Below are 13,380 nucleotides of genomic sequence, written 5' to 3'. Positions count from 1 at the left end.
AATAAAAGAATATATTAAGTACTAAATTACAATTTAAATTACATTGCAGAGATCAACGCAGAGCTCGGAACACAGTTCATGCTACCGTCGCGTGCAGTTGTCTGACGAGAAGTCTGAGTGAATAATGACGTCGCTTTTCTGCTCCGATTAAGAACTGGATTTTACACGTGGCGCCATCTCATGAATAGAAGTTGAAGTATCTGTCGGAACGCCACATATCTTTTGCACCTCACGTAGTTTTCGCCTTTCGGACAAAAACATTAACAAAATGGTGAACCAAAACAGAATTTTTGTCGTAGTACTTTAGTTGGCGTTAGAGTTACAGGATAATTTAAATTTCCTCATTGACTTTATTACTTATCTTTGATATGTAAGTCCATTATTACCATACAAAATTCATTTTCTAATGAAAATTGCTTTGGGTATATGAAAGTATGGTATTATTTTCACCTTCTAATATTCATATATTATTTACTTTTGTTAAAATGACATAGATACCTCACACATAAGATTATCATAATACGTGCTACAAGTAATTTCGCCTTAGCATAATTTAATATTGCAAATATCCTTTCAAAGTCGCCTGTATTTTCAAATTTTATGTTTTGCATGAAATTATTCGTCGCCTATCGTTACATGCCTTTTGCACTTCACGCAGTTTTCGCCTTTCGGACAAAACCATTTAATACTTTTAATTTAAATGGTACTGTCATAAATCAGAATTTTCGTAGCAGCATTGTATGATTCTGTGCTGTTATGTAGAAAAACCGTTCATGTATTTCTTTGGGAAGTTGTATAGTAAAAACGGTTACGTTAATTATTTCCCAAAGTAATGTAATAAGTTCTCTGCAGAACATTATGTATTTTTTGCTGCAGAAAGGTTTAGACTATGAATAATGCTTGTTCTCTGTATGGAAATTTAAATAACTGTAAAATGCCTCTAAATTTTCATACTGTTATTATACATATTTTAATCTTTGTACCCTCTGATTAATGAGACTTGGGTAAATTTTGAATTAGGAATATTGTTGGCCACCTGCAGAGAGATTTTAATTGTGCATTTATTGCTGAGTTAAATTTCTTTTTGCCAGTATTGAACTATGAAAATTATAACAAAATGCATATTTATAGAAACACTTTGTTTTGTTTAAAAAAAAAAAAGCAAAATACAAATAATTTTTCCAAAACTAAAAAATATTTAAAATTCTTTAATAAGTAAAAAGAAAAATTGAAAAAAGGAGTAAATTATGCTATATAATTTATTCCAGATGCTACCTTCTTTTCTTCTTTCACATCTGTTGATCTTAAAGGCTGTAAGGTTAGGTGATAACTTTTTTTAAATGTATTCACAGAGGTTTAAGATTAAATTATCTTAAATATTTTTCATTTAAGGTCATTTTTATTAAATCTGAAATAGACTGTGCAGTCAAAGATCTTTTTGTACTAATATTATTCATCAGGCCAAAAATGTGCTCTTCTTCAGTGCTCCTAATGATAATAATCTATGTAATGAATTATAAATTCTAGTACACTATTAGGAATTTTGTTCTACAGTTTTCCTAATAAAGCCAATCTGTACAAGATCTTGAAAAATTGTTTTTCATGATATAATATGAAGTTCAATGTTATAATCTTTCAGCCATGAACAAGTTACTTTCTGCATGTTATTGGATAACAAATATTAAAAATCCCTTTTAATTCTTCACTTTGCTTTCTGATTACTTGATAAAATAATATACTTTGCAACGAAATCACAACAGAGTTGGTAATTTTTCACATGATAATTTGTTATTCTTAGCTTTCAGTTGTTAACTTTTGGATTCCTTTGATTATAAAAAAGATTTAGTTATAGATTCACAACAGCTTTGAGAATATTTTAAATTATTACTGGTGTTGATTATTCTCAGAAGTAAGAAGTTAACTTTTATTTCAACTTTGTAAAGTTTCTGACACATGTGGTAATTCCTGTAGGATATCGATCATCAGGGCCAGGTCTTTTAAAAGTTCCAAATTTAGGAGTTGGTTAAAAAAATTGTCATAGTAATTGTTAGAAGGAAAATCCTCCTATGATACTAAATAATTCCTTCACTCATAAAAAAGGCCATTTGTAAACTGTGTACTGCCCATTGAGGTACAAATTTTAATTTGTTGATTTCTAATATTTCGACCATCTAGATATTTACCAACCTTATTTCACTCTCATTGATTTTCAAAGGGACTGATGATAAAAAGTATATAATTTATCAAGAAGTATATCAAAATCCATAACTTTAATAATGTTTTTCATCAAACTATCTAATATTAGTTGTAAATGATGTTGTATGTGATTCCAAGTTACAATGTTAGGAGATTTTGATAGAAGTGTGGTTGGAACTTCCCATTTTCTTCTTGCTTGTAAATACATTAACTCATCGTGATAAGATGCAATTAATAATTTAATTAAAAAAGGCCATTTGTAAACTGTGTACTGCCCATTGAGGTACAAATTTTGATTTGTTGATTTCTAATATTTCGACCATCTAGATATTTAACAACTTTATTTCACTCTCATTGATTTTCAAAGGGACTGATGATAAAAAGTATATAATTTATCAAGAAGTATATCAAAATCCATAACTTTAATAATGTTTTTCATCAAACTATCTAATATTAGTTGTAAATGATGTTGTATGTGATTCCAAGTTACAATGTTAGGAGATTTTGATAGAAGTGTGGTTGGAACTTCCCATTTTCTTCTTGCTTGTAAATACATTAACTCATCGTGATAAGATGCAATTAAATAATTTGTCAAACAGTTTCCAGAAAATTCTTATGGACTTCAAGCATTACTTGTAGAGGTATGATTAGGACCTGTAAGACATATATCTTACTGGGAATAAATAAACAAGCACATTAAAAGAACAAGGGTTGCAAGTTAGAGATAAATTTACCAAAGGGTTCACATGCCTCCTATAGCTCGCTACTACTCTACTTAAGTACCACCTCTGCTTATTAAGCATAATGAAACAGTTAAAGTATTCGCTTTAAAGAGAAAAATATGAAGCTTGATAATCATTACTGTAGCATACTGATTGAGGCAGAAGTAACTTAATAATCATTTTAAGAAAACCTTCTGTATGCGTGTTTGTGAAAGTTTTAGGGCAGTTGTGATGAATCGCCTGTGATAGTAACCCTTAGTATACCAAACCTTTTTTTTATTCATGTGATTTTTTATCACTTTCTTGTCTTTTATATTTAAATATTTAATTCTCTTCTTCACTATAATGATATTCATTTTTTCTTTTTTTAATTTATATTTCACTTATAAATATGCTAATATCTGAAGTTTGCTAGTGATTAAGAAATTCTGCCACACTTTAGGTTCTGGGGGAAGAATCATGAAATGAACTTGCATGGTGTTATACAAAAAAGAAAAAAAAAAGAAAGGAAGGAAGAAAAAGAGAAAAAGAATAGCATTTGTTATAAAAACTCCATATTATATTCTCTCTATCATTACTAAGAAGAAACAACAGTAGCCAAGTGGTGTGTGAAAAGATAAAATATTCAAAATGCTATATACATTCAGTCTGAGTAGTAGATATTTTTGGAAAATTTACCACAAAACAGAAAGTGTTTTCTGACTGAAGTCTTGAGCAGACACCAGAACATTTTTTGTAAAATATCTTATATAGAGTTCTGTCTTGCTCAATTCAATTTATGTGAAAGAAGTATAGGAAATAGTTCCATAGCTCTTTTTGTGGCAGTTGTAGAACTACGGCTATCAAAAATGTCTTGCATTTAGTTACAAATCTATCACCAAAATTTCAAAGTAATTATTTTTGCAGTAACTGTAATACACCAAAATTCCATTTATTAGAGCAGGAACCATTCTGCATAACTCATGAGAAATATTTTTGGCAGTTAAAGATGCAAATGAATGCATTAAGTCAGCATTAGTCATTTTTTTCTAGCAGAGACCACATTTATAAATTAGAATGTTTTACAGACAACCTTGCTGTTGTCCACTTTGAAAGTGATTATTTTAGCATATATTACTACCAGTATGCTTGTATTTTAAAAATGCAAGCATACATATTAATTAAAACATATTTAATTTTATATTGGTATTAAGTTAATAAAAGAAAAGATATGTTTATCTTTAATAATTCAAGGTGCTACCCAGTGGGATAGTTCTTAGTAACTCTGACTACCATACCAAAGGGCCGAGTTGAAATCCTGAAGAAGGCATGAATGTTGTAAATGTATAGTGTATTTGTGGCAGTGGAGTACTCTAAACATATGTAAGCTGAAAGTCATCTCATGTGGTTTGGTGGTAGAGGAAGAGGGTCATTATACCCCTAGGCCACCCCCTGGTATGCTCTCCCTCAGAATCTGGATGAAACTGAGCAAAATTGTAGTGTCACCTCTATAGAGCCCAAGACTCTTGCCAACAACAGACACAACCTTGTATTCCTTGCCTTGATAAAATTCATGGGTTTGTTTTGATTAGGTCAGACAAGTGAGATTAATCACAATAACAACATGTGTCAAGGCTGTTAGTTGTTAGTTAATCTTAATAACTAACAATTAAATAAATGTTGATACTTGCATTAATGACATTGATGAGCCTGTGAATTCTTGCTCAGCTGTTCCATTTTTGGAGGTATACTGGTAAGCTTAAGTCTGAGATATCAGATCGATTTCACTTTTTTGATTTAGTTATGAAAAATTTATCTTGCACAGATACATAGAAGCAAACTGAATTATAATTTTAAAGCACTATGTACAGTTCACTAAATTATTTCTTCACTGGTAATGAGGTCCAGAAATTAACTATACCTTCTGCCTGGAATTTTATTTCAAATCCAGTGTCATTACAGAGTTCAGTTAATTTTTCTCTTTCATTCAATGACAGTTTGTTAATTTCAAAATCACAATGGGAAGAATAAAAAAATCCTAGAAAATTCTTTATATTTACCACTTCATATTGTGATTTCAGCATTTCAAAACATGAATATATATCATTCTTAATTCTTTTCCAATAATAATGTAGTTTTCTACTAAAAAATTCTAATATTGGAAATGGTAGAAACTTCTCTGTTTTACACAACTACCACACAAAGTAAGTTTCTGCTCAAACCCTTTTAATTTTTCATGGGAATTGAGAAAAGTCAAATAATTTTATTGTCTCTGTCTGGTAAATCTTTGACTTAATAATTAATTTTGGGAAAGATATGCCAGTGTATTTGGCCACATGTCATCAGCAAGAAATGTAAAAAATCTGACATTTACAGATAACAGGCCTTTTTGCAATTCTGAGAAGATCACAAAGGCAAGCTTCTAGGACCACAGTTAGAGAAATGCTACATTAAACTAAGAATACATTTATATATTTACCATACTTTTATTATTTGAAATAATGAATGTTGCCTTGTTTTGGACTCTCAATATTTATACCCATTGAGGCACTATTTATTAGCAATCCACTGATGTGCTGGGAAAACGGTGAACAATCCAACTCGGAATACATACCAAACAGCCTTCCCTTTCTTATAAATGGCTTTGTCTGCAAGCAGAGTATATATAATGATGAGTATCTGTGAAAGCTAGCTGCACAGTGAGCATGGCAGGCTATCATTCTTTAATGATGTATGAAAGTGTTCTGTGGATAAACCATTAGCATATATAATGCAGAGTAAGTTTGAATTTTCATACTTATACTCTCATAGATATATTTCAAGAATTTTGTGAAAGCTAGTTTGGCTAATGAAAGACTCCAGATTAGTGGTGGTGAGACTGTCAGTAGAGACCACATGCTAAAATTTAGAAATATTAAGGTGTTGCGACTAAAATGTCTGCAGTAAATTTATGCCTTTTTCTTTTAAATGCTTGCTTTTGATTACAATTAACATTTCAAGTGACTTAATGATGATTTCACATGTTTAATTATTGCCCTAAATAAACAATTAATGTCACTGTTGGAAAGTATGTGGATTTTAAACTTTTTGAGATGTGCTGAATATTCTTTTCTAGCTAGAAAACAAAGTATTTTCTACTGTAATTTTTTTTCATCATTTTTAAAATCTGATTATAATAATTAAATAGACTGAAACTGAAAGATGTTCTAATCTTTGCAATAATGTAAGAAATATAATTCATAAATTTTCTTTGCTTTCAACTCATAATTATACTTCTAGAAAGAATGACAATGAGTGAACATCAATGAGCATCATGCACAACTTGTCACTGCGCACACTGTTGTGTTCCCCATATACACAGCAATCTTTTTTCGCTTAAAAAAAAAATTTAAAAAAATAAGAAAATTGCACAAATTCAACATCGCACATAAATTTTGAGCTATAAAATTCAATAATTTTTAACTTCATCTAGTGTGAATTTTTGCATTCCCTATTTTTGGACAAACTACCATATTTCTGAAGAAATGCAATGCTTATTTTTTCATCAGATGGCAATCTTCCAATGAAATTCCCTTACAGGGAAAAAGTATACTCAAATGCAACAATAACAGACACTAATAAAAAGATGTGCTGAATTTGAAGGTGTAAATAAGCTCTCATTTGCTGCATTTGAATGCATATCTGGGGTGCCATATAAATACATTTTGGCAATATCATTAGTTGCCTATTTTGGTTACATGGAATACTTTTGAAGGAGAGTGCAGATAATCAGAGAGAACCAAAAAATTCATAATATGCCCTAAATAATTAAGTTCTGAAACCAAGAATATTACTAAAATCAATGTTATGCGACTGATACATTACTTTATAGAATGAAGCTTGTTTAAATAATTCACTGATGTATATATGTTTTGAAGCTACATTTAAAGAGGCTGAACACTTGGCAGTTCCAATCAAAATTCATCTAAATGATCTTTAATATCTTAGTCCAGTCAGTAGGTTTATTGATGTCATTTGTGGAAACTATGGCATGAAATTCAAAATATTTATGGATGCATAATATATTGTTTAGGAATGATAATATTATTTAATTTTCTATTGCATCTCATTCATACACTTAGAGAGCTAAAATACTTATTCACGCACTTGGAAACATACACGCAGTTAGCTGTATATCCATCATATATTTATTCTCTGCCATTTATAGAAGAAAAAAAGAGAGCACTTGTATATTATTATATCTCAGAATGTGGAATCTAAATGGAAAAAAAAAAAAAAAAAAAAAAAATATTCAGATCAAAGATAATATAGCCTTTTCCTTTTTTTTATGATTTGTTTATTTGAAAATAAAAAACAGCTTCAGACTGTGTTATTAATATCTTAAATTTTATTTATTGAGATCTGTAAATTTCAACAGTCCATCCATCCTCTTAAAACTGGTATCACATATACTACCTACCGTCAACATCATGTCAAAAGAAGATGTGCTTTTGAGATATCTGTTTGGTTTACTTTCTTGAAAGCCAGTTCTTCAGGAAAAAACTATAAAGGATAGAGCTTTAAACAAAATATTTTTATCTCGGTTGTAAAATGTTCCATGTAGCTAGCCAAGATGTCAGTTCCAGTCAAACTGTTTCAGCTAGGAATTCTCCAGTAGTAGGAGGAGAAGCTTGTTTCTTCTAAAAATTTCTCCTAGCACCATATACGAGTATCATTAGATGTAATAACTCCATAACATGCAAAATGTATTAAAATATATCAACAACCAAAACTGCTTTGTACTAATCAACATTGCCAATACTGTAAACGGTACCAAAAAATACGTATATAAAGTGATTGCCTTATAATTGATAATTTTGATTTTATTTTGAATTTTAACTAACTGGAAATCTTTTCAGTTGTATTTTCAGTAAGATTTGCAAATGCATATTTACTTAATTTGACCATAATTAAGATATTATAAATGCTAAAAAAAGTAGATATTATCCTTGGGAAAAGATTCATATTTTAAGAGATAAGTATGCAGTTTACCCCCCTCCATAGAAATACAGATTTAAATTCAGTGATGTAAAAAAAATTACTTATCAATATGTATAAAAAGACTACAGTGAAGGAGACACTTCTGAAATAAATCTTAACTTACAATGAAGTATTATAAATTTTTGTTCAGCCGTTGTTGTTAAGAGCTCTTAAAATGCTTGGAATGATAAATAAATGTGTATAAAGCAGGGAATGTGTAGCACTTTTCTTAATTAACTGTGCTAATTTTACTGAAAAATGTATCTGTCTTGCTGAGCTGTAGTTGTCTTGATAATTAATGCATTATCATATTAGCTCAAATAAAAGCTATTTTATTCCCTTCAAAAATGCTGTTCTGAAAGAGCTGGCCGTCTTATCTACATAGCATAGCATCTAAAACTCACTTATCTTTAAACTGTTACATTAAAAGAAAGCATATTTACTTTTTTTTCCCCTGTCACTTATAGTCAACCCTCAGTTAACCCTTTCCGGCATGCTAACTTTTAAAGTTCAAATTTTGATTTAAAAAAAAAGGTAGGTGGTTTAATTAGGCCGAGGAGTGCACAAGTAAAATTTTGTAAAGATAGCACTTATCGTTTTAATTCTGTGGGTGTGCCCGAAGCGGGCACACTGATTGAATAGAGCTTCCAAAAGAGTTCTGAAACAAGCATTGCTGGGAAGCGCATAAAAGAGTAAGAGATTTTGCCTACGATTAAAAAACACTAGATTCTGAATACCATGGCAGATTTAGCATTACCCATGGTATGCCACGGGGAGATCTGCTACTCTACACCCCCTGAAAAAGCTCTCATTTTTGGTTATATGATTACATGCTTATGAATGAAGAAAAAAGTAACTTGGGTATATAATATTTACATTTCATATTTACACTTTAGTCTATTTTTTCATTGTGGTACTTTTCGAAGAAGGTGACACCACCTTTGAAAAAAGCACAACCTATTATTGCATGTTTTGCATATGTGCTGGGATCCGTATCTGAAAGCAATTCGTGTAAAAAATGGTCTCCTATCCGTTCTGAAAATAAATAAAAATCCGAAAAAATAAACTAATATTATATCTATAATTTGAAATTAAAAACTATAAAATAAAAATATAAATGTCTACAACTCAAAACTATTAAACGTAGCGCTAAGAAAACTTCTTTGAACCAAAGTGAAAGAGAAAAAGAGAACTGCTCTAGTGAAAAACCAAACAGCTAACTGATAAAATTATCCCTGACCTTCAGAAAATCACCCCAACAATTTCTTAGTTAATATCCAAACCTCCCCCCCCCCCGAAAAAAGGGGGAAAAGAAGAAAGAAGAAAACAGGAAATGAAGCACAGATGTGGACCCACCTTTCTATGTTAATGAGCTGCAGAAAAACAAAGATACAACTGCCTCTCAGTGACCTAGATTCACAGTGAGCCCAGTCTGGGAGTACCTTGGTTCACCATTTGATTTTAGGCAAGGTAAAAATTTTAAACTAATATAGAATAAGGAGATTAGCAAACAGCCAAAAAAATAACATAGAAATTTCCATTCAAACAATTTCTTTTATACCCTAAAAAAAATCTGTAAGATTTCTTTGAAAAAATAGAGTAAAAAAACTAAACATGGCTAAAATATATGGACTGGTTTGTGTTGAGCTGCCATCTACTATAAATAAAGAAGGTTCAGAGTAACCTATGGTAACCTTCAAATCCTTTTCCATTCAATTTTTCTGTGTGTACAGAAGGAAATTTTTAGGTCTACCCAGATTGGGCACACCGTGCCGCAAAGGGTTAACCAAGGACAGACTAAGTGTAATTTTTCTAAAATAAGTAGTTTTATTATTATGATATGATGAAAAACTTACAATCGCAAACCATCAGTGTAAAATAAAAAAAGGATGCAAAACCAAAAAGGAAAATGTGTGGATATCAACAGTGGTAACAATTTTGTAATCCCTTAAAACTTAATTTCATTATTTCTGTTTATACTTGTGTTATTTATTGCATGTTCCTTTTGTTTTAAGTATGGATTTAATTAAATTTATGTATTTCCCTTATTAAATGACTTGAATGTAATTTTTAATAATTGTTAATTTTTTTCTGTTAATTATAATACAGATTATTTGTCTTTTCTGTGTGTGTTCTTTTAACTGCCCTAGGATTAACTCTGGATATCTCCCCATTTATTACTCAATAAACTGGGAGATGACTTATTGAAATAAATTTTATATAAAATACATCAAGTTGCATGAGGTCATTTTATATGCAGATCTCCTTTTTTCCTTGTAAAGTATATTTAAAAAATATAGGATTATCTTATATTTGGGCCTGCTGTTCTTGGGGTGTTTTTTAAGTACCCTTGCAACTCAATGTTGTCTTAATTTCAGGTACTGATCATAATGCTGTGTGAAAAGTTATGAAAATTATCCGATTCCAACAAAAGCGATTCTTCATCTGCTTGATATTTTTTCTTGCTGTTTTGTGTGTTGCACATTATATTTTCTGGAGTGCTGATGAGGATGATATACCTGAGTGTTTTCTACCTGAAGATGATTTAAGAAAAGTGGAAAAACTGTTAATTGCAATACATGACCCTTTGAAAGCACTGAATTTGACTTACTTTTTATGTTATAACAGTTTATGGGGTGCTTTAAAAATGAAAGGGCCTTTGCCATGGCAGAATGCTTTAGAACTATGTGTACTAAACAAGCAAATATCTGCCATTGATGAAGGCTTCTTAGCTCGATCATTTAGGCACAGTGGACTTTCGATAACTTATAACTCTGCTGGAGGCTTTTATACAGTTTTTAAATTTGGTGAAACTGTACCGTCAGCTACTTTAACTGTGTTTGAAGAAGACCCTATAACTCGTCAAATGAGAAGAATTGGATGGATTCACCGAATGCTTCCACCAAATTCATGTGAAGAATTAAATTGCTTTCCACCAGAGCTTATAGCTCATCCTTTACCTACAGTCACATTTGGTCAATTAGAAGTACCTGCCCCTAGAGATGGTATTGAAATACAAAAATACTTATTTCCCTATTCATGGTGGAAAGAAATAACTCCTTCAAACTGTCGGGAAACAAATCAATAATATATTCATTTAGGCTGTTGTGAGAATTTCAGCTGTTATTTTTGCATAAACCTACAAAATATTTAGATTCGGTATGCTATAAAAATTCATGCCCCCCATTGTCTTTCTTAATTCCAGTTTTATAGCATTTAGAAACTTTAATGGTTATAAATAGTAGTGATACAGTGTTATCCACATGGCTGATGTGAGTTTGTTGCTTGCAGTAGAGAAAATAAAATAAGGAGTGAATAAAAAATTAATGTAAATGTAAGAATTTTTTATTATCTTGTTCCTTTATGTTACAGTATGAGCACTGCATGTGTGCTCCACTAGAGAAAATAAAGTATGAAGTGAATAAAATATTAATGTGTCTAAGAATTTGTTATCTTGTTTTTTTTTTTTTTTTTTTTTTTTTTTTGTAGTATAAACTGTGCATGTGCATTTGAAATATCTTTTAGTATTAAAAGATTTCTTTGAACTTCTGATATTGGCTGGCTGTCATATATAGCTGATATTTTTGCGAATCTGTTGTTTTATTGCTTTTTGCAAATAATACACTTGATGCTTCATTGATATTTATTTATAATTCAACATATTATTCATTCCACTCATGATTGTTGTATGTATTGTTAATACAAAATATATATGAACATGTTTTCTGAGATTTATTGTAAATTGACACCTGTTATGTGCTAGCTATATTAAGTATGTTTTTAGGCTATCATAAAGTGAACACATGTCAGTTTTAATGGATCATTACAAAAGTGTGACAATTTTTGAGGCTAATTTTTTTTCACAAATATGTTCATTAATAAATATCAAATAGTTTTACTAATTCTTAATGTTTATTTTTAATTAATTTTATAAAAAAATTTCCATGAAAGCTGTTAATGTTTGCACATTTCAGTTTTACAATTCATTGTAAAATTCAGTTCAAGGTTTAATCTTGTAAATACGTGTACTGTTTAAAAGGAGAAAATAAAGAATTCATTACTCTGTTGGATCTGAATTATTCATTCCTTTTCTACATTTTGTACATTAAAAATCTATTAATCTTTGTGCCTTTTTTAAACATATTCCCTGTAATTTTTTGTGTTAGAATGTCAGTAATTATTTGTACCATTTAATTACTTAATGCAGTTGATTGATTTTACTACATTCATTTGCTTTATTTTTTCCTCTCAACTGTATATATATTGAGTCAAATAAATTTCTGAAAAAAATGTTCACCTAAAGATCATTTTCTTTAGTTTTGATCCACTTAATACATATTTCTTATTAATTGCCAGGTTTATTTTAAGTTATTGACTAGTGTTTTGTAGATTACATGTTTAGTACCCTTTCGATTTCCAATATACAAAGGCAAAATTATTCAACTAGGATAGTGTTTCTTAATCATTTTTCATTCATGACCCATTTTCATTATAAAGTTTTTTCTGTGATTCCAGATATTAAATACAGGATAAAGATATAAAAATTAACCCTTTAACTGTCAAGTTATTTTGATGATTGGGTATACAAATTGTCAAATTTTTTTATTGGAAAAACCAAATGTAGCCGAAATAAACATCTCCCGGGTATGACAATACGATGCATTCAAAAAAAAAATTACCCCGAGAAATACTCGAGCGTGACATTTTCGAACACCAGTATTTCGGGCATGACAGTTAAAAGGTTAAAGTATTTCCATAAATAATTAATTTTTTTTTATAAGAAGTAGTTTAAGGATTTGTTTCTTTACAAATAATGACAAGAAATCACATTTTAATGAGAAGGATGTGGTGGTTTTTTGCAGCATAACAAATTAAATCTTGGTGTAATATATGACATTCCTAGATGTAAAGCATCTTCATTGTTTTTCAATGCTGAACAATATTTAGATTTAATAAGCATTAAAGCTGAAAAAAATCATTTTGCATAAGTGTGTGGTGCTGATTGGCAGAAGAACATTAATACCATATCAGAAGCTACAGTAAATTCAGTTCTAGCTCCAATCCAAAATTTAGTCAAAGATTTTTGTGGAAACAAGTTTTAAGTCTGACTTCACAGCTCGACATGTTCCTCTTGAGCTTTATATGGCAGATGATTAATGTCGGTTAATGTAATTTCTTTAAAAGTCTCATTATTGTAATTTCTTTAAATTCATGTCTCCATATTTTCATGACTCAAAGGCAGAATCAGGACAGGGTGTCCTAATTATTTTCCACTCTGTACACCTTTTTGAGGTTTATTTTGCTCAGCATCCTTCCACCCTTACAAGAATGATATATTAGATTCTTTTGAATATAATCTGTTATCAGTGCACTTCCATTGCATTAAATTATTAATTAAGACCCACGATGCAACTCAGAAACAAAATTGTAAACATTAAATATTTCTTAAAATGTTTATGGCAAT

The 13,380-nt window shown here is 30.1% G+C and overlaps 1 protein-coding gene across 3 annotated transcripts; it reads left to right on the top strand.

Annotated features, from left to right (window-relative positions):
- Nucleotides 1–214: 214 nt before the first annotated feature.
- LOC118192611 (uncharacterized) lies at nucleotides 215–11,983 on the top strand. Of its 3 annotated transcripts, none has more exons than XM_035363608.2 (2): nucleotides 215–370; nucleotides 10,295–11,983. In XM_035363608.2, the coding sequence occupies exon 2, from the start codon at nucleotides 10,324–10,326 to the stop codon at nucleotides 11,002–11,004; it is 681 nt and encodes a 226-aa protein (XP_035219499.1). In that variant the 5' UTR covers nucleotides 215–370; nucleotides 10,295–10,323; the 3' UTR covers nucleotides 11,005–11,983. The 3 variants fall into 3 exon arrangements, with proteins under 3 accessions (XP_035219499.1, XP_035219502.1, XP_035219505.1); XM_035363611.2 differs by lacking the exon at nucleotides 215–370 and adding an exon at nucleotides 4,046–4,650; XM_035363614.2 differs by lacking the exon at nucleotides 215–370 and adding an exon at nucleotides 5,016–5,674.
- Nucleotides 11,984–13,380: the final 1,397 nt, after the last annotated feature.

The sequence above is a fragment of the Stegodyphus dumicola genome, chromosome X2 (assembly GCF_044657685.1).
Source record: "Stegodyphus dumicola isolate Sdum_Otavi_A_Nest chromosome X2, ASM4465768v1".
Lineage (NCBI taxonomy): Eukaryota > Metazoa > Arthropoda > Arachnida > Araneae > Eresidae > Stegodyphus > Stegodyphus dumicola.
The sequence above is the reverse complement of the archived record's forward strand: the minus strand, read 5'-3'. Positions and strand labels throughout refer to the sequence as shown.

What these genes read in the sequence shown, in the direction of transcription:
- LOC118192611 (XM_035363608.2), top strand. Translation starts at nt 10,324, where the DNA reads ATGAAAATTATCCGATTCCAACAAAAGCGATTCTTCATCTGCTTGATA.